Here is a 21,165-nt window from a genome sequence, read left to right as displayed (position 1 = left end):
CCAAACTTTTTATTGCCAACTCGTGTCAACCGGCCCAGAGCACGTTCCCCTTTAATAACATTATTCTTAATGTGGTTTCGCCAGTCCAAGCTTTGGACATAAGTAACGCCTAGGTATTTAACCGACTCCACCTGCGGAATTGGAGTGGGGCGGTATACTAGCGATATCTGCAAAGGACTGTCGGGCGGAAATACCAGCACGCCACATTTGCTGACATTAAAGAGTAATGGTCCCAATATACTGCCTTGTGGGACACCAGAAGTAACACGTTTTAGTGCAGATTTTACATTGTCTATGCATACAGGTTGTTTTCTGCGCGATAGATATGACTTCAGAAGCATCTGGGTCTGTCCTCGAATACCATAACACTCAGTTTTTTAGGAGTACACAGTAGTTCACTAGATCAAATGTCTTCGAAAAGTCTACGCAGATACCATGGCAATAACGAAAGCCTTCTTTTCAAACTGTGTTATATATATTCCTTTTGCACGAGTAGCGCTAATTCGATTGATTTATTTTTACAAAATCCAAATTGATTTGGAGACAAAAGGTTATATTTATCAATAAAATGAGACAACCTTGTAAATAGCACTTTTTCAAGAGCCGTCGAAGAGATAGGGAGTATAGATACTGGTCTATAATTTCCTAAATCGTTGCGGTCACCTTACCCGCCGCGGTGGCTCAGTGGTTAGGGCGCTCGACTACTGAGCCGGAGTTCCCGGGTTCGAACCCGACCGCGGCGGATGCGTTTTTATGGAGGAAAAACGCTAAGGCGCCCGTGTGCTGTGCGATGTCAGTGCCCGTTAAAGATCACCAGGTGGTCGAAATTAATCCGGAGCCCTCCACTACGGCACCTATTTCTTCCTTTCTTCTTTCACTCCCTCCCTTATCCCTTCCCATACGGCGCGGTTCAGGTGTCCAACGATATATGAGACAGATACTGAGCCATTTCCTTTCCCCCAAAAAACCTATTATTACTGCGGTCACCTTTCTTATACACAATAGTTAGTTTGGCTATTTGCATTTTGTCAGGAAATATACCGGCAGTAAAACGTAAATGAAATATATTCGCAAGAACAGGGGCAATAACTGCGACAACATGCTTCACAGGCCTGATTTGAATGCCATCAATGTCACACGCATGGCTGTTATTAGGGTTCTGTATGACTGATATAACTTTTTCTGCCGTAACCGGGTTCAAAAATATTGTATCATTATTGTAGGAACTAATGTAACTATTGCAATCATGTGATGGTTTGGTATGAGAAAGGGTTGTGAAAAAGTTGCTAAAGGCATCTGCTAGCTCTGTCCCAGATATATCTTTATCATCAAGCCTTAATGTCCGTGGGGCAAGGGTGCGTTTGCTCGCGCCTTAGTAAGCAATTTAATCTTGACCACAGCAAATCGTGGCGACCATTTTTAACTTCGAGAAATTTCGCGTAGTAATCTGTGCGTGCCAGACGTAGCTTTTTTGTTAACCTATTCCTGAATTTCTTAAGCTTACTCAAGTCATCTGCAGAACGCGTGTTTAAAAAGATCCTGTAGAGCTTTTCTTTAAGTTTAATTTCATGGTGTACCTCAGAAGTTATCCAGGGTTTGCGAGTTTTACGGTTAGTTCCATGCACTTTTAATGGGAAGCATGAATGGTATAGTTACGTAAATACTTGGAGAAACTTATTGTAAGCCTCATTTACGTCACTGATATTGTCAGTGCTATCCCACTTGTGTCAGTGAACTATGAAATAAATTAAGGGTAGCATTAGTTATATATTGATACATAGCTTTTTCTTTTCGGTACTTTACTGGTCTAGTCCTATATACACATACAAATACTGGAAGATGGTCACTGAGTGCACATGATATTACACCTGAGTCAGCTATTGTTTGGCAGGAGATCAATCAATCAATCAATCAATCAATCAATCAATCAATCAATCAATCAATCGTTTTATTTTCATCACAAAATGATGAGGGTTGGTTCAGGCAAAAAGTGGAAACAACTTCCACTTGATTGAGTTCGTAATCAGCAGATCGAGAAGAGACTCGCTTTCAGAGACTCGCTCCGAGAAGAGACTCGGAGTTCAGAGCTGTCCAGGCGAGAACTTGCTATCAAAATGAACGAAGTGGCCGAAAAGATAAAGCTACCCGCGGTGACCCAACAGGAAGTTAACGATTTGCACAGACTGCCGGCTAAGGGCTCTAAAATTCCCATAATCCTTGTTCGCTTTGCCAACAAAGGCACACGCGATGAATGGCTTAGGAACAGGAACGAACTGCGGACAGATGAGAAGTGCTGCATATACCTGAACGAGAACCTCACAAAGCGGAATAGGCAACTGTTGCAGCGTGCAAAGACGTGGGCCGATGACCATGGATTCCGTTTTGCATGGTACAGACATGGTAGAATTTACGTGAGGAAAGAAAGCGGCGAAACCGCCTATCTAATCAAAGATGAGTGTGATCTTGACAAGATCGTGACCTAAGCCGCTACCACTTCGAAGTGCGGATAACACAAGCGAACAACAAAAATGAGTTTTTCCTACCTGCTCCCTGAGGAACTAAAAGACGTTCTTGGTTTGAAGTACCATTCATTATTTAAATGTTTTCATATAAATACGCGGTCGCTAAATAATAAACTTTCGGAAATAGAGCTATTGTTATCTTCATTTCATTTCAGCAATGATGTTATCATGTTCACCGAAACTTGGTTGTCTGATGACGAGACGTTCATTCTGCCCCACTATAAGAGCTTTTTTCTTAACCGCAGCAGTCGTCGTGGCGGCGGCGTGTCTTTGCTTGTAAGCAACGAACTGAAATCTGACACGCTTGATCAATATTGTGTTTGCAGTGATGACTATGAGATATTGACTGTAATTACCGGCGACATGGTTCTCTCTGTAATCTACCGACCACCAGACGGAAACATTTCGAACTTCATTAATTTCATTGACCACTTTCTTGCCTTTATAAATGAAAAAAAGTTAAAGATAATACTTGGTGGTGACCTGAATTTAGACATGATGTGTGACAATATTCATACGCGATGTTTCAATGTTGTGGTTAAGAGCAATAACTGTGAAAATGTCATTTCTAAACCAACTCGTGTTACTTGTTCTACTGAAACTTTACTTGATCTCTTTATTACAAATTATGACACCTCATGTGTTGAATCAGAAGTACTGCTATGTGACATTAGTGACCACCTTGGTATATTTATGGGTGTTGAAAAGACTAACCGCCATAAAAAAAAACAAAATCATGTCACGCTACCCAGTTCGTCTCTGAAAAAAGCTTAGAAATGTTCCGCGATGATATTAGCAACGCAGATTTCTCTGAGCTGTATTCTATGGAAGACTGCAACGTCGCCTATGAATTGTTTATTGATACTGTGAAAAAAGTGTACGCAAAGCATTTTCCATATGTAACCAAAAGGCAATCGACACGTATAAGAAAACCATGGATTACACGTGATTTATTAAAGCGAATAAAGGAAAAACACAAAATATACAATAACTTTATCAAATGTAGAGATCCTGCAGTGTTTTCAACATTTAAAGCCTATCGAAATAAGCTAAACAAAGATATTAGGCTTGCTAGAGATCGATATTTCTGTGAATATTTTGAAGGATGTAGTAATAATTCAGACCTGCTATGGAAAAAACTTAATTCGCTGTTGAAGCCCTCGAGAAAGGAAGGCGCTATTGAAACCATAACATGTGGCGATAATGTCCTCACGGGTGCCGCTATGTCGAACGCTTTTAACAGCTTTTTCACAGATGTCACAAGCATGCCTTGTGACAATACTGACTACCCCTACATTAATGATCGCTTAGAAAATAGCTTGTTCCTTCATTCTGTTTCTGAGGCTGAGGTTGTGTCGGCATTTTTGGAACTTTCTAATAGTTCGGCCTGTGATGCGGACGATATCCAGGTCAAGCCAATTAAGTTTGTTATAGACATATTATCATCGCCACTAAGTTATTTATTCAACTTATGTTTTTTAAAGGGCATACTTCCAAATAAAATGCAGGTGGCTAAAGTAGTAGTTATTTACAAGAAAGGTGACAAGAACTCCCTTGGAAATTACAGACCTATTTCTTTGCTCCCTGTCTTTTCTAAAGGCTTAGAAAAGCTTATCTTCTCTCGACTGCAAAAATTCATAGAAAAAAATGATATTATAACAGGATGGCAGTTTGGATTTCGGAAGAATAAATCCACTGAGCTTGCGCTTCTTCAGGAGAAAGAATATATCCTAAACAGTTTTGAAAAGAAACATATCGTGCTAGCTACCTTCGTAGATTTCAAAAAAGCATTTGATTCTCTAAATCACGAACTGCTGATTAGAAAGCTTGAAATGTATGGAATTAGAGGTCTTCCTCTGCAACTTTTAAACTCTTATCTTTCTAATCGTGCACTATATACAACCATTAATGGTATTGAGTCTTCTTTAAAGAATATAAAATGTGGAGTGCCGCAGGGTAGCATATTGGGGCCTTTGCTCTTCAACTTATTTATTAACGACATAGTAAACATCACCGACCAAGCATCGTTTTTTATTTATGCAGACGACACAAGTATTTTCCTCTCAACGAATGACTGCGATTCCCTGATAGACAAAGGAAACAATATTTTATGCCAACTAAACACCTGGACAGAACTAAATGGGTTAAAAATAAATGTGAATAAAAGCAAGGCTGTTATCTTCCGACCAAGGAATAAACTTCTGCATACAAATAAAAAGCTACTACTTAATTCAGAGGAGATTGAGATAGTAGAAAAATTTAAAACACTTGGAGTCGTCTTTCACGAAACAATGTCATGGGACCATCATGTAGATACTATCTTGCCTAAACTCGCTCGAGTCGTAGGACACCTATATCGCCTGAAAACAATGCTTCCTTCGAGGATTAAAGAGCTCATATACAAATCGTTGTTTTTGTCCCATTTAAATTATTGTCACCTTGTCTGGGGCATGACCACTCTGAATAATCTAGACAAAATTTATCTACTTCAAAAGAAAGCGATAAGGTGCATATTCCAGCTTAGTTTCAACCAGCATACAAACCAGTACTTTGAAGATGCATGTATTATGAAAATTTTTGACATGTATAGTTTTCAACTGCTTTCGAGATATAAGAAGGAGCTACTTCGTCATACTGATTATTTGGGGAGACTGGCCTCCCTAACGCCGAGCGAGAAGCTGTATAACACTAGACAACACTCCCCGTGGCAGACTAAAACTCCAAGAACAAACTACGGATTACAAATGATTGCCTTCCAGTTGCCTAAACACCTAAACACGTTACATCATAAAAATATTGACATAATTAGTACGCCGATCCGTGACCTTTGTAAACATTTCCTGTGTTTCAAAAATTAGTCTGCTTTTATAATCTTTTCATTTTTCCTTTTTATTCAGTGTTTGCATCAAAAGTTTGTAGTACTAATTTTGTTATTGTGATACTGTTGCACAATATGTATTCTTTGTTCCGCTGATGCCTTTGTATATGTAGGGGCCGAGGGCTCGTCAAGCCTTGCTGGCTTTTTTCCTCGGCCCTTTTCATCGTTGTGATGAATAAATCTCTATTATTATTGTGTAATCTTAGTTGGAGTGGTTACAAGGTTAATAAAGTCTTTAGAAGCCAGGACAGGGTTAAAATCTCTAACCAAGGAATTGTCCGCCAACATGTCAATATAAATATCCACTCCAGCTATTAGAGTGGGTTTGCCGTCTGTTATAAACGAAAGAAGCAGTCGTAAAATTCCAAAAACTTAACCACATTTCCCTTCGGAGGACGATAGCGAGCAGTGGAGACAGAACCGCAAAATGAGATAAAGCATTGTGCTTTTCAACGTCATTAATGAGAGTCTATCCGTCACTATCAAGTGCCGGTACTGGTAAAACGTCTTTAGTGCTCATTTTGAGGAATTGCTGCAGTTCTTTCAGTCTTTTCCGGAGATAGGTTTATAGTGTATAGGCGTTCACGCATCTTTAGTTCTTGATTTCTTTGCTAGCAAACGCTGTCATGACAAGAGAGGAGTGGATATCCGGGTCAGTCGGTACTGGCCCAGATTTCTTCGTCTCCTCTCCATGAGATGAGAAGCCGCGCCTCTTCATCATGACATGAGAAGCCACAGAACTCTGTTTATTGCACTTAGACCCTTTAACAATCTTTGCGCTGTGTTACTCGTGTGGTGCATATCTCATTTTTTCCTCTTTTCTCGTTTTACGGTCCTCTCCTTACAGTTTTGTGTGTGGAAAGTCGGCAACTCTGACCGCAGCGCTGGCCTACTGGTTGAGCATCCGCCTCGCATGCGGGAGGTGAGGGGTTCGATCCCTAGTGCCGCCGCGCACCCATAGGTGATACAATATGTACAAGCTTCCCCTGGCCTCCTGCTCGGCTTAATCAGGGCGAAAAGCTTGGGAAATGGGTCTTTGACCCTACCTTCAATAAAAGAAAAATACCTTGCGCCATGGCGCTCATTGGCCACAGATGCCCTTGCGCCATAAAAAAGTCTGCCACCGTCTGGAAGACGTTGAAGTAACGAGCGTTAGCTGTTAACAGCTAACGCTCGTTACTCTGTTGCTCTAAGCGCATCCGTGGCCAATGAGCGCCATGGCGCAAAGTATTTTTCTTTTATTGAAGGTGGGGTCAAAGACCCATTTCCCAAGCTTTTCGCCCTGATTAAGCCGAGCAGGAGACCAGGGGAAGCTTGTACGCATTGTATTGTAAACCAAATTTTGTTTACTAAAATTGATATAAAAGAGATTGTAGGGAGGTTTCGGCCACCCGGCGTTCTCGGAGGTATCCGAGTATGTCTGATCTCTTGCACTTATTTCTGAGGTCTCCTTCGGCTACGGCGTAAGATGTCGATGCTTTGGGATCATCCATATCCTTCTTGAAGCACACTGCGGTAGTGAACATATCGGCGAAACGAGAGAATCTGAGAGGAGCTCCCAATGGAGACGGCTCATTACGGTTGGATATATAGAACATAAGAGCGTTCCCTTTAAAACGGGGTGGATTGCCACCATGCTCGGCTACGCGTGCACGGACGCCGCCTAGCGCCATCTATCAGAGAAATTACGATGCACGTCTACCCGCTTTCGAGTTAGACCCCCTCAAGATACAATGTGTACCTATTATTCATTTGTGGTATCATTTCTATACCACAACCCATAGGGTTTTGTTTGCCTATCAATCAAATTCGGTACACAGCTGTCCCCGGATTGGTGCCCCTTGTTGTCGGAGTATGTATATATAGCGGACCTAATGTGTACATACATACCGGTTCCGTGTATATATATAAGGTGGACAGAGGTGGAACTATGTGAGTATGACGTCAGGACGAAATGGGACGGAATTGCCACATAGTTAGGTTGTGACCGCTATCGGGGAATCGTGGCCACGCTGTTCACCAACTAAGACGTGCTTTTTGCTGTCGTAGGATCGCTTCGCGCCGTGCTGCCCATCTGCTGATTGACCCTGGTCGTCGAAGGAGCAGCCGCCGGGCCCTCGACACATCACGCAACGACAACGCATGCATGATAAAAGCTGTGACGTAACATCGAAGACAACGCCACTCTACTACAAAAAGGGATGATCGCCTTCGCCGCCTCGGGAATCGTGGCCACGCTGTTCACCAACTAAGACGTGCTTTTTGCTGTCGTAGGTAGGAATTTTCCCTATTCATTCCGTCTTTTTGCTCTATAAATTTGTGGCCATTGATCCCCATCTGACTCGTGATTCTGTGATTTGCTTTCCCTTGGTTCCCTGCTTTTTATTTAATGGGGATCGATGTGTGTACGTACCGAGCGCGCATTGGCACGTTTTTCTCTCACCAGCGTCGTGATCACACTCATGATTATGGCCGGAGAGGGGCACCCGGACTAATCCGCGTGCTTTGCCCAAGACCGTCTGTGGTGCTGCTGACTCTTTTTTCACTGTTACTGCTTTGTTCTGGGGATGTCGAGGCAAACCCTGGTCCAAAGATGGACGACGTTTTAGCCCTCATCAGTGAATGCCATAGTGAAACCACAGCCACCCTAGCTGCAATCAAAAAAGACATAATCAGCATAAAAACGCGGGTTAGAAACATTTAACAGAACATCGGAAGTGTCCCCGAAATTGGGAACAATGTCGAGGCGGTGAAGTTGGGCATTGCAAAAACAAGTGAAGAGCTGGCAGATGTAGTAGACGACATGAATAACCGCATGAGACGAAACTATCTGCAGGAGGGTTTTGCCGAATCTGAACGTATTGTGAAGAACTTCTTCTCCGCCCACCTTGATTTAAACGTCACTGACATCGAACGTGCTCATCGTATAGGACAGCGCCGCTCAGGAATTAACAGCCCATTAATTGTGAAATTTCTCAACTTTAAAACAAAAACAGACGCTTTGCGCAACGCTCACAAGCTGAAGGACTTGGAATCAATGACAGTATGGCTGGAGGAGGATTTCTCTACCAAGATTCAGCTAGCGCGCAAGAAGTTGCGAGACTTCGTCAAGGCAAATCGGGACGAAAGGGAACGTTTCCGCATACGCTTCAACAAATTGCATTTTAGGGGGAGCACCTTTATGTATGATTCAGCTACTAGCAGTGTCGTAGAAATACGCCAAAATAGGCCGAGCACAGAACGAGACGAACTAGCCTCGGCCGAAACCAGCCAAACCAACTCTCAGCCAACCGAAGAACAACCAAACAAAATTTCAGACTGACTTCCCCCGCCCGGCTATAGCAAACACATGGACACCAATAACGTTTCGGTTCTCTTGGCAAACTTCCGCAGTATACTACCGAAACTTCATGTTCTCAATTCATTTATCTACACATGTTCCGCGGATGTCATTGTCGGCACTGAAACCTGGCTTTCGGACGACATCCCCGACTCTGAATTGTCATTTCCGCCTTCGTTTCAAATTTTTCGTAAAGATAGGATCGGTTCTCGAGGGGGAGGAGTAATCATAACAATAAAAAAGGAATTCCGCCCGACCGTTGTACCTATTGACACAGGACTGGAAATGATTTGGGTCTCGGCACATGTTGGAACTAGAAAAATTATCTTAGGAGTTCTTTACAGATCTCCTGACTCTGCATCTGATTTTACTGATTCCCTGAATGAAGCCTTAGTGCAGATAACACTTAAACATCCCAAATCAATTCTTGTCCTGTGAGGAGATTTCAACTATCCTTCTATCAACTGGTTGGATTATTCTGTCAGCCATCATAATAACCGAGCCGAATGTATTTGCTTTCTCAATCTGTTGCAACTTTATCAACTAACTCAGCTGGTTCGTGAACCCACACGCGGCGATAATACCTTAGATCTAGTTTTCACCAACCATCCTGACCATGCGTCTGCTTCTGTGCTGGAGGAAATCAGCGACCACAAGATTATTCATTGCCGCTTCAGCTTGCCTCGCCCCGATAACGCAAGGATCAGCAAAGAGATACTGGATTACGCACGTGCAGATATACCTAAAATGAATGGCATTCTAACAAGCTTTGCAGCTGATTTCCGCCACGACTTCACTAAACGTACTACGAATCAAAACTGGTGCTTATTTCGTGATAAATTAAAAGAACTTGAGAAGATATGCGTTCCCAAATTCACAATCTCAAACCGAATTAATGATCCCTGGTTCACTAACGAATGCAAAAGGTACTTAAACAGAAAAAAGAGGGTATACAGACGAGCTTCAAGAACCAATGCACCACTCGACTGGATGAAATATAAGGAAATTGCTGCGCTTACTGAAAGAAAACTCGAAGAAGAGAAACAAAAATACTATAACGACACACTTCCGAGACTATTAAAAAGTGATCCCAAAAAGTTTTGGCGCACTGTAAATCCTAAAAGCAGCAACATTTTACCAGCACTAACTACAGGAGAGGGCTCGCCCTTACCGTTAGACGAGTGCGCCGAAATCTTCAACAAATCTTTTAGTGACATGTTCACAAATGAACTCCCCACTGATAATTTACCGCCCATTTCTCCAACATACATACGGTTTCAATTTTCACCTATTACTATCACAACAAATGGCGTCGCCCGCGCAATCGACAAGCTAGAACTAAAAAAGACCCCAGGACCCGATGGGATCAGTACAAAGATTCTGAAACTAACATGTCACGAATCATCTGGTTTGCTCGCGCTGATATCTCAACAATCTCTGGATACAGGACAGCTCCCGGACGACTGGAAACAAGCACACATCATTCCCGTACACAAATCAGGAAGTAACACCGATCCAAACAACTTCAGGCCTATCTCACTTACTTGTATCTGCTGCAAACTACTAGAGCATATCTTCTTTTCCCACATAATGAACCATCTGAACCTAAATAACTTACTTCTCGAGAACCAGCACGGATTCCGGCAAAACCGATCATGCCAGTCGCAACTCTTTGAGCTTGTGACTGACCTTCATCAATCCCTACACATGTCTCATCTCACAGACGCCATTTTCATTGACTTTACAAAAGCTTTTGACCGTGTTGCCCATCGAGCAATTCCTAACCGATCGTTACCAGTCGGTCAAAATTGAGAACCTCATTTCTAAACCCACTCGTGTATTATCCGGTGTCCCACAGGGCTCAGTATTAGGGCCATTACTTTTTCTAATTCATATAAACATAAACGACATAGCCTCTAATATTACTTCATTAATACGGCTTTTCGCAGACGACTGCGTAATATACAGGCAGATAACCACCCCGACTGATGCACTAGCTCTCCAATCAGATCTAACAGAACTAACTGAATGGTGTTCAACGTGGCAGATGCATATTAATGTCAGTAAAACTAAGCATGTAAGATTCTCTAGCGTAGCAGAAACTTCACAGAACAATTACCGGTTAAATAATAGTGGAATTGACTCCGTGTCGTGTATCAAATATCTGGGAGTGTTTTTCAGTCAGAACTTAACCTGGGATGCTCACATTGAATACATAACTAATAAAGCCTTTAAAAAAATTGGTCTCTTCAAACGCCGTTTACCCCTTGCGAACGCTGAAACACGGCACAGCGCTTATACAACGCTTATCAGATCATCTGTTGAATACGCTTCTGTTATATGGAACCCCACCCACGCGATTCTTACAAATGCTCTAGAAGCAGTACAAAATAAAGCCTTCAGATTCATACTGTCATCCTACTCACGTGATCAAAGCGTATCAGCAATGAAGCAAGCCATGAATCTTCAACCTCTTGCTACACGTAGAAAGTTCGCCCGGTTGTCATTTTTTCACACCTTATACTATAGCGAAACGCCATTCACCCGAAATCATATCTTTCCTGCACCTCATTGTTCACCTCGCCTGGATCATGCGCATAAGGTACGTCCGATTTTCGCTCGCACACTAAAATATCAGAAGACACCGCTGGTTTTGTCAATAAAAGAATGGAACTCATTGCCACCCAGCATTGTCGGCCATACTGAATTATCATCTTTTCAAACAGCTTTACTAACATTTCTGAACACGGAAAATGCGTCATAGAGTGCTGAATGATTTACCGTGTCCGTGACTTTTTGGCGGTCCTTTTTTGCTTTGCCATTTCTTGTGTGCTGAACAGCTCCGGAGCCTCTTTTATGTGCCATTGTATTTTTAGTTACTTATTTTACCCTAATTATTACTCACTTGTTTGAACGTGTTGAATTTTGTGGTTTCAATATGTTATACTGCACTTAACCAAATGTTACCCAAACTCTGCCCTCTGTATATTTACCATCATTTGTTATGAGTTGATTTGTTATATATATATATATATATATATATATATATATATATATATATATATATTGTGACGAAGAAGATGAAACAACGAAGTTGGCAGTGGCACGGGACGGAGCGCTCGCGCTAGGCCAGCAGCCATAAGCCATCTCATTGTCATCGCTCAACTCGCCTCATTCTTCTGCTGGTCGCCACGTAACATTTGGTGTGAGGTGCGGTGTATCATCCCCGTCCTGATTCTGGAGCTTCGGCGTCCTCCGTCAGCCGTGGTCATCGGCCGTGAGTTCCTGATCCTCGCCGCCCGGCCGAGCCCGAGCCTGCCAAGCCCGAACCGACCTCGCCGATCACCCTGCCCCGTCCCCTGCCTTGATAACAAGACACGACGACATGACGACGCTGCCGCGACCCGACCCCATGACCCCACCGACCAGAGACGCTGCCCGCTTGTGTCGACACCGTTCCCTTGCCCATGCCGTTTGGTGCGTCCTGGGGCCTCGGCCATCGGCTCCTGGTGACCTGCGGCCCGGAAGCTTCACGAACCAGGAATCATTCAGCCATCTCCTTCATTGTGGTGACCAGCACCTCGCCACTTTCTCCTGCCTGTCCGACCATGCTTAAGTCTGAAACCCATCACCATTTCGCACGTGTCATTGCCACCGACCGGGCGACAGCTCGGTGGCCCCGGGAAGTGTGACGAAGAAGATAAAACAACGAAGCTGGCAGTGGCGCGGGACGGAGCTCGCGCTAGGCCAGCAGCCATTAAGCCATTTCATTGCCATCGCTCACCTCGCCCCATTTTTCTGCTGGTCGCCACGTAACATTACATAGCGGTCACAACCGAAACTATGCGGACATTCCGTCCCCTGTCGCCATTTCGTCCTGACGTCATTCTCACATAGTTCCACCTCTGTCCACCATATCTGACCGTGACGTCACAATTGCTACGCGGCAGGTGGTTGTTTCTACAGCATTATTGTAGATGGCGCTATTAGTCTCAATGCGAGATGTGCGGTTTTCTACTTACTGGCACAGATGGCGCTGTGACCTCAGGGTGGCAGCAGACCTCATTAAATCTCGAAACGTGATGAGTAGTTGCTGGCACAGATGGCGCTGTGATATAAGTGTTATCGCAGACCCCACGAAACCTCGAAACGTGATGAGTAAGATCTAACGCTCTTAAAGTTCCCGGACATGAATTCCGCAACTCTCGTTTATAATATTCGCCCGTAGTTCTGATGTCACTGAGGTTTTTATGCCTTTTTTATTGCCTCCTGCGTTCAAATCTATTTGCTGAGGGCCACGTCAAGCTGCCCTTCATGGCTTTTTCCCTCGGCTCTGTCAAAGTCACGATCGTCAGCAGTCTGACTGCCCGGTAAATTCCTCTCCCATGTCTCTCCAATTAACCCTGTCCTTGGCCAGCTGCGGCCACCATATACCGGCAAACTTGTCAATCTCATCCGCCCATCTAACATTCTGCCGTCCCCTGCTACCCTTGCCTTGTCAATTGCCTTCGCATTACATGCCCTGCCCACGCCCATTTCTTCCTCCAGATTTCGACTAAGATGTCTTTAACCTACGTTTCTTTCCTGCCTGTCTCAGCCCTCTTCGTGTCCCTTAACGTTACAGCGATCATTTTTTTTCCATGGCTCTCTGCGTGGTTCCCTATTTAAGCTGAACACTTTTCGTCATCATCTATGTTTCTGCGCTATGGGTAAGAAGAGGTAAGATACAGCTGTTACATACTTTTCTCTTCATGAATATTGCTAAACTGCCATTCATAGTCTTAAATTGAAAGCAGGTACACAAACAGGATATGGGATCCGTGTCTTGAGTTACCCAACAAGGCAATGTCACTAGAAGATCGGAGACTACTAGGGTATTTCTAATTTTTATCCCGAGCTCTTCGAAAATCAGATTTCTGAATACTAATGTGCACGTGGTGAATAATTCTGGAATTATCGCCACCACCTGCCTGCCCCCTTCCTGACAGCGATTTCATGCTCTTCGGACTGTCGTGGCGGCTTTCAAACCGCTATATATTTTTTCCTAGCACTTCTATTCTACAGCGCGGTTGCGCAATTCCTGCATGACTGAGGTTTCTACTGTGTGAAATGCTTTCGCGCCATCTGTAAAGGCTACATAAAGGAATTGCATATATTCCATGCATTTCTCTGCACGATCTAATTTTGAGAAGCCTTTGCAGAATGCTTCCTGGTCTTTTGGTTCATTGATGTTCAAGGTTGCTGATTCTATTAGCGATGAGCGTAGTGAATGCCTCGTCTGCAAGAACGCCTTGTAAATTAGCGAGAAAGGTGTGCATTAACGATTTAGTGGTAAGAGGAAAAAAGTAATTCAGGATCTCACTGCAGAACAGATGTTCAACTCCGGCCGAGGACGCGGACCCTAGTGTAATGAACGATAATCTCAGTGATACCAGTCATTATGGAGTGCGCTACAGACGCATAAGATAGTGAGGCCGGACACCAGCAGTGAGGCCGGAGGCGAAAGATGTGATTAAGAACTATTAAAGCGTGAAAGCTTCTAGCACAACAGAGCCGGCATAGCTATCAAATTTAATAAGTAAGCGTAAGGTAAGAGACATAAGGAACTATACCATGGATAGAATCGAGCATGCACTCCTCCCTCCCTAATCCCCCCGCCTGACGTCTCGGCTGTTCAGCGTTCGTTCAGCGGCTGTTTGGGCATGTTGGTTCATCGTCCCACGGAAAGCATGTCGCGGTAGCTGCAGAGGACAAGACAAGCACTACTTTCAAAGATAGAGCTGGATTTCTTGGCACAAGTGGCACATGGCACTGTTGCCGTTCCCTTTTCCTTCTTTCCCCTTGCGAACCTGATGCGCGTGTGTATATCTTTAGGAACCGCAATAAACATTTGTTGATCGTCCTCTGTAGTTTTCGCACTACGCTTTCTGTGTCTCGGCTCTACTGGGCGGCGTTCAGCCGGACATGGCAGAAGGTTATGCAAGTTACCCAGAGCGGAACGGGCGCGACAGGTGCGTGTGAGCGTCTCAAGCTTTGGATGCCACTTTCTGCGGGACCGGTCTACTCAAGGTACCAATTGTATCAGGTACCATGGTGCACTGACAGCACCAAAGTTTCTACGGTTGAAAACGGCGCAGTACATCGTGCACTTTTGCCAAAGAGTGCGCCAACCGGACAACAGATCCACACCGTCGAGAAAGTTTCTTCCCCTGGCAAGTCCGAAGCCTTGGGCCCAAGTTTGTGGTCCAGCCAAAGAGACCCGGACTGGAACTCTTGGCCATAGTGCGGCAAGTCTCCACACAGGCGGACAAAACTAAGCAGGAACGATGCATGTCAGAAGGTTTAGACGTATTAATGAAGTGCGGGTGTTCCGGTAAGACGGTATACCTCTGCAGGAGACGATTAATTGACTGAAAGCTAAGTCGTGTTCGTTGCTACCTGAGGATAAAAATTATGGTTTTGTTGTTTTGGACAAGGATGAGTATTTGCGGGGAAAGCATCAGGTGCTGCTAGTGCCGGGTTTGACAAACGCATCAATATGCCACTGTCTAACGTCAAGAGTAAAGCGATCAAGCTATTAATAGGCAGCACTAGACCAGGCTTGCAAGTGTGAACGACAGCATCAACAAATTTTCTTTGGAGGTAGTTTTTACAGCGATAACCCTGAAACCTGAGAGGCCGCTTCGTCCAATAATCTTCATACTAACATGGCAGAAACATGTCGCGACAATTTTGCACGCAAGACTGAAGGTTTTCACATTTGATGACCGTTTCAGAGAAAAAGGTTCGGGCTAAGTGAGTGACTTCCAAAAATCAAGTACACTAAGAAACTTACGCAGTTTCAACTGATGCAAAGGACCTAAAGCACATAATTTCTCAGGCCATAGCATTCCGCAATGTGTGCGGGATTCCTATGGGAATGGATATCATCTTATATAGTCTAATTTTGCTGAATGGAATGACAATGCATACATTCAAATAGATGGCACCTGTACTGGGCCTAGCACCTACTCTTAACGGTATGTTTCTGACCCCTCCGCGGCATAATATTGAATTACCGGTTCGAAGGGTGCGGCTTTTGTGGAATTTTTAGGTTTCTGGACGATTAATTGGTGTTTTTAGAGTGTGATAACCTCGAATTCGAGCAGCAGTCCCTTCAACTCTACTCGGTCGTCTTGAACGGCGCTTGGCTACTGATCCGGAGTTCCCGGGTTCGAACCCGAGCGCGGCGGCAGCGTATCGATGGAGGCGAAACGCAAACGCGTCTTTCTGATGTGCGATGCTAGTGCACGCTAAAGATCCCGAGGTGGTCGAAATCATTCCGGAGCCCTCCACTACGGTACCTCATTCTTGCTTTCTTCTTTCACTCCCTCATTCATCCCTTCACTCATGGCGCGGTTCAGGTTTCCGCCGATATGTGAGACAGATACTGCGCCATTTCCTTTCCCCGAAAACCAATTTCCTAGTGCTTTCAACAGACGAAGCACTGTTATTGATTTTACTAGGTTTTCAGATATTTCGCTTCATTTCACATCATCCCATGTATGTTGGGCTTTTCAACTCCGTGGTCAAAAACTCATCCTGCCGTATTCATGACCCCACTTGAAGCTCGCGAAAAGAGCAATTGTTTTTGACAACGTTGCAAAGACGACATGTGAGCACAGGTTGGAGCTAAGCTTCCACCACCAAGTAGGTCGCCTCACACAGGACGGTTAACCTTCAGAAGTTCTAGTCTATATAGAGTTGGGGTCTGAAATGAAAAGAGAAAATATACGAGAGAGAGAGAGAGAGAGAGAGATTTTATAAATACAGGACAGAAAAAAAAAAGGTTGCTACCGTGTGATATCTGCATCAGGTCTCGCACAACCTGAGGAGACTTGGATAGCATGCGGGCGTCGACATTGTACTTTCGGCGTCTAACCGACTGCCCACCCGCAGAACAAGAAAAGGCACGCCAAACAATTTGTTTCCTGCAATGTAGGAGTTATCTACTCTTTGTCGGTATTATGTGGGAAGCATTACATCGGCCACACTGGCCGACGTCTCAACGAAAGATTAACAGATCATGATTATAAAGTCACACGTGTCCCCATCACAGATCACGCAGCAAAGCGCTGCAGCAACTGCAAAATGATGGAGATGAAAATGACATAAACACCTGCGAAGCATGGCATAACGAGTGCATCATAATCGCCCAGCTTTTTGCCCTGCGGACAGAAAGGCTTCTGGAAGAACGTATTAGCGCATCTGTTATAGCGCTGTCAGAAAAACAAAAATGTTACATTGATTGCTAGCGTTGACACGTGCCTGTTGTACTTTGTTATTTTTTGTCTCCTACACATGGCTTGGGTGCCTTGCTTTCAATTTCTAGCTGATAATTGAGTACAAATTCTGGCTCGTCAGCTAATAACGATTTGAGTTGTCGCTGTGTTGTGTCCCTACATGTTCCTATGTCGCGAAGTAGCTAAGGAATGTCGTCACCAACTCGCCCAGTAACTTACCTCGTCGAGTTCACAATGGTTAGCGAGGCCCAGGCTATGAGGGACGCCGCAGTGAAGGGCTCCACAAATTCCGACCACTGGGTTTCTTTAGCGTGGACCGACATCGCACAGCACGTTGGCCTCTAGAATTTAGCCCCCATCGAAATTCGACCGCCGCGGCCGTTATCGAACCAGCGTCTTCCGGGTACGCAGCCCAGTGCCATAACAATTGAGCCACCGTGGAGGACGTAAAAAGAAAAGTATATGACAGCTGTATCTTACCGGTACTCACCTCGCGGACAGAAACGTGGAAACTAACAAAAAGGTTCAACTTAAACTGAGGGCATCATTAAGAGACAGTCAGAGGGCAGAGTGCGTCAGAAAAAAAAGTAAGTTAAGTAGCATCATCAACCCGACTTCCCTCTCTGCACGGAAAAGGCCTCTCCCATGCCTCTCCATTAACCCTGTCCTTTGACAGCTGCGGCCACCGTATCGCCGCAAATTTAATTTCATCTACCCACCCAACTTTCTGCCGCCCACTGGTGCGCTTGCCACCTCTTGGAATCTTGCATTTGTTATCTTACCTTCGCATTACATCCCCTGCCCAAGCCCATTTCTTCCTCTTGATTTCGACTAGCATGTCATTAACATGCGTTTGTTCCCTCACCCACTCTGCCCGCTTCCGGTCTCCTAATGTTACACCTATCATTTTTCTTTCCCTAGCTCGCTGCGTTGTCCTCAGATTGAGCTGAACCCTTTTCGTTAGCCTCCACGTTTCTGCCTCGTAGTTGAGTACTGCTAAGATACAGCTGTTTATAATTTTGTCTTGGGGGATACTGGTGGACAGCCATTCATGATCTGGGAGAACCTGCCAAATGCGCTCCATACCATTCTTATCCTTCTAGTTATTTGCCTCTCATTATCCAGGTCAGCGGTCAATAGCTGCCCTAAGTATGATGATGACTATGGATTTTTATGGCGCCACGGCATCTATGGCCAAAGAGCGCCATGACAGAAGGTATTTTCGTCTTCTCATGGTGGGGTCGAAGACCCATTTCTCGAGCATCTCACCCTAAATAAGCCGAGCACCGGGCAGGGGAAAGGTTGTACCCATTGTATCACCGGTGGGTGCCCGGCCGCACTGGGGATCGCACCACGCACCTCCCGCATGCGAGCCGGATGCTCAACCACACCTGCCCTAAGTAGACGTATTACCTTACTACTTCCAGCCCCTCTATATAAATTGTGAACTGCGGTTCTCTTGCAGCGCAAGGAATGAAAAGGCAAGGTAACCGGTGGTCGTTAAAGGTAACGGAGCGGATTCCAAGAGAAGGCGAGCGTAGCAGGGGAGCGGTAGATGTTATGTGATCGGATGAGATTAAAAAGCCGCAGCTGGCACAGGGCAGGGTTAATTGCTGAGTTATGGGAGAGGCCCTCCAGTAGGCGTAGTCAGGCTGATGATGACGATGCTTTTACAAGCGACAGCTGTTAAATGAGTCTGCAGACACCAAATGTTTTTTGCAAGTTTTATTTGTACTAGTGCTTATGAAACGGGTGTACATAGCTCACGCTGGCCATCGCCAAACGATGTAGAATTTAATTTCTTTTCTCCTGCTGTTCTGGTAGCCGCGACGTCATCGGACAGTGTAGGCCATGTGAGTGGTAAATAACTGCGATTGAATCGCTGCTTCAATTCACTGCAGCGCTAAAAGTAGTCTTTCTCAAGTGCCGGAATGTCCGCCCTCTAAGCAGAAGACGATTTGGCCACATCCTATATGAAAAAAAAAAAAAACAGCGCAAACACGGACGAAAAGACTAGAGGACAAATAGGCAAACATGGCGCCGAGTTTGTCCTGTTGGTCCGTGTTTGCGGTGTTTTTTTTTTAAATATCAGTCTATTCCCAACTAGTCCAGTTTTCCATTTTGCTCTATGAACACACTACTTTGAAATTGTCTTGCCCGAACTGTAGGCTGCAATTACTGAAAACGAAGCTCCCATCATAAGGAAAAAAAGAAAATGCAACACTGAGTGGCTCCGCAGCACGGCTTCAGTCACGTCGGCTTTGTTCTTCGCGCTGCCTCAGCCGACGGACACTTCGTGCATCGTCCGCAATGATGCGCTATGACAAAACTCCTTTTGAAACATCAAGCTAAATAATTAAAAAAACACGCAAATGTAAGAAATCACATAATAAATTACTGTTGGCCAAATGTAATGACATTATACTGTAATTACCTGCCAAAAAGTAATGCAATTATTTCTAAACTGCTGATTTTAGTGCTGACGCATACAATGCGTCATACTGGTGATAGTTACTACCAGTATGTCAGGTTTCTTAATTTCATATAGAACAAGAGCAACTCAGATTCACTATACGCGTCGTAACTTTCGCCCTTATCTGCCCGCAAATAGACCAAAATGGTAGTTTAAGAAAAGCAATTACAAAGACAAGTTTATCTAAAGTAATTCATTTCGCTGCAGATTATAGAGTGAGTAATTACACGTGTAATTTATTAAGTGTAATACGTTATGCCTGACACAACACTTCCGCGTAATCTCCGTCCTTGCTACAATACCTGTACCCTCATGTCTAGGGTAAATGAGGGGCTCTTTTTCCTCTTACTGGCTGAGGAGAACACGGGTGCAACCTTGCTCTTATAGAAGCTGGTGTTTTATTTTCTCTTTTACCCCGTGCGAAAATAATTTCGCTCGACATATTTACGCCCGCGTTGGACGAGGCTTCTAACCTAAATAGGCGGTATTCGAAGTGCGCTCCTCCCTTCCCCGGAATTAGCAGGGCAAGGCGGCGTGTGCGAACAGTTGTCACGCCGAAAACAGCACCGATCGGCTGCCGACATTCCCCCCGCATCAGCCCATGCGGCGACGGATGACGCGCACGTGCGTCGCAGCAGCAGCAGCAGCAGCGCGAGCGCGCACAAGGTAGGGGGGGGGCCTGGCTCACCGCTGAACTCCCGTACTTGTTTCTCGTCGATCCAGAGCGAGAAGTCGTCGTTGCGCAGCTTGCCTCCGCGAAATCCTCCGCCAGCCGCCGTCGCCGCGAGAAGCAGCAGCGCGACCAGTCTGCCCGCTGCCATGCTGCGCCCGGAGTGAAGGCGCCAAACGAGCTACCTCGCACAACTGGCCCGGCCGGCTGCGCAGGGAAAACATTTGCTCGTCACCCGCTGTTGCCCCTCCTCTCCGCGACGGCCATTTTCGTCGTTGCGCCCTCTCCCAGCTGGCGGGGTGCCGCCGCTGGGAGCAGCTGCTGGCACATGGAGCAGCCGTGCCGCGCATCCGAGTGCGCTGGGAGAAGGCTTATCAGGGACCAGGGGACGAGGGGGGCCAAGGGGGGCGGTCGCCCCCCCCCTCTCCTCTTGCACTTGGATCATATTTCTGATAATTAAAACACTTCAGTTCTGGGACTCTTTAATCAAATCACAGTGCGGCTGAGCTACTTGACTTCGTAGCCAGTTCTAAGCCATTTCGTATATAACCTAGACCAACTATGTCCCAACAGAAGTCGACTATCTGGTGCGTGAAATACTTGAGGCCTTTATGATAAAAAAGAAAGCAAACACATGTGTCAGCGACGCCTCGGTATTCCTCCGTAGAAATGAAGTTTCCTTCCTAGACAGTTTTTTGTGACGTCATGTTCGGTGCTACTTTTCAGCCTAGGATTTCTAGCGGCGTCTGATGTTTGTTTAGGTGGGTTGTCAGTTTTTTTATTGGTTTTATCTTTCTTTTTCTGACTGCTTTTGCTTCATATGTTTGACTCTACTTTTGCTACGATTGTTATTGGTTTTTTACCTTTTATATATATTTTTTTGTTTCTGTCTGCTTTTGCTTCTCCTGTATGACTCTGCTGTTGGTACGATTGTTTGACACTGCTTTTGCTAAGAGATGGCCTTTTTTGTCTTTTAATTCCTTTGATCAGAGATATCTGT

The 21,165-nt window shown here is 45.0% G+C and overlaps 1 protein-coding gene across 6 annotated transcripts in view; it reads right to left on the bottom strand.

The window, feature by feature from the left end:
- Nucleotides 1–20,365, bottom strand: part of shf (WNT inhibitory factor 1) — a 492,096-nt gene extending 471,731 nt beyond the window's left edge. For all 6 annotated transcript variants that reach the window (XM_077641125.1, XM_077641124.1, XM_077641126.1 and 3 more), the window contains exon 1: nt 20,184–20,365. In XM_077641125.1, coding sequence (XP_077497251.1) covers nt 20,184–20,316 — 133 coding nt within the window. In that variant the 5' untranslated portion in view covers nt 20,317–20,365. The remainder of the gene's footprint in view (nt 1–20,183) is intronic.
- Between the last annotated feature and the right edge of the window lie 800 nt (nt 20,366–21,165).

This window comes from Amblyomma americanum, chromosome 10, assembly GCF_052857255.1.
Source record: "Amblyomma americanum isolate KBUSLIRL-KWMA chromosome 10, ASM5285725v1, whole genome shotgun sequence".
Lineage (NCBI taxonomy): Eukaryota > Metazoa > Arthropoda > Arachnida > Ixodida > Ixodidae > Amblyomma > Amblyomma americanum.
The sequence above is the reverse complement of the archived record's forward strand: the minus strand, read 5'-3'. Positions and strand labels throughout refer to the sequence as shown.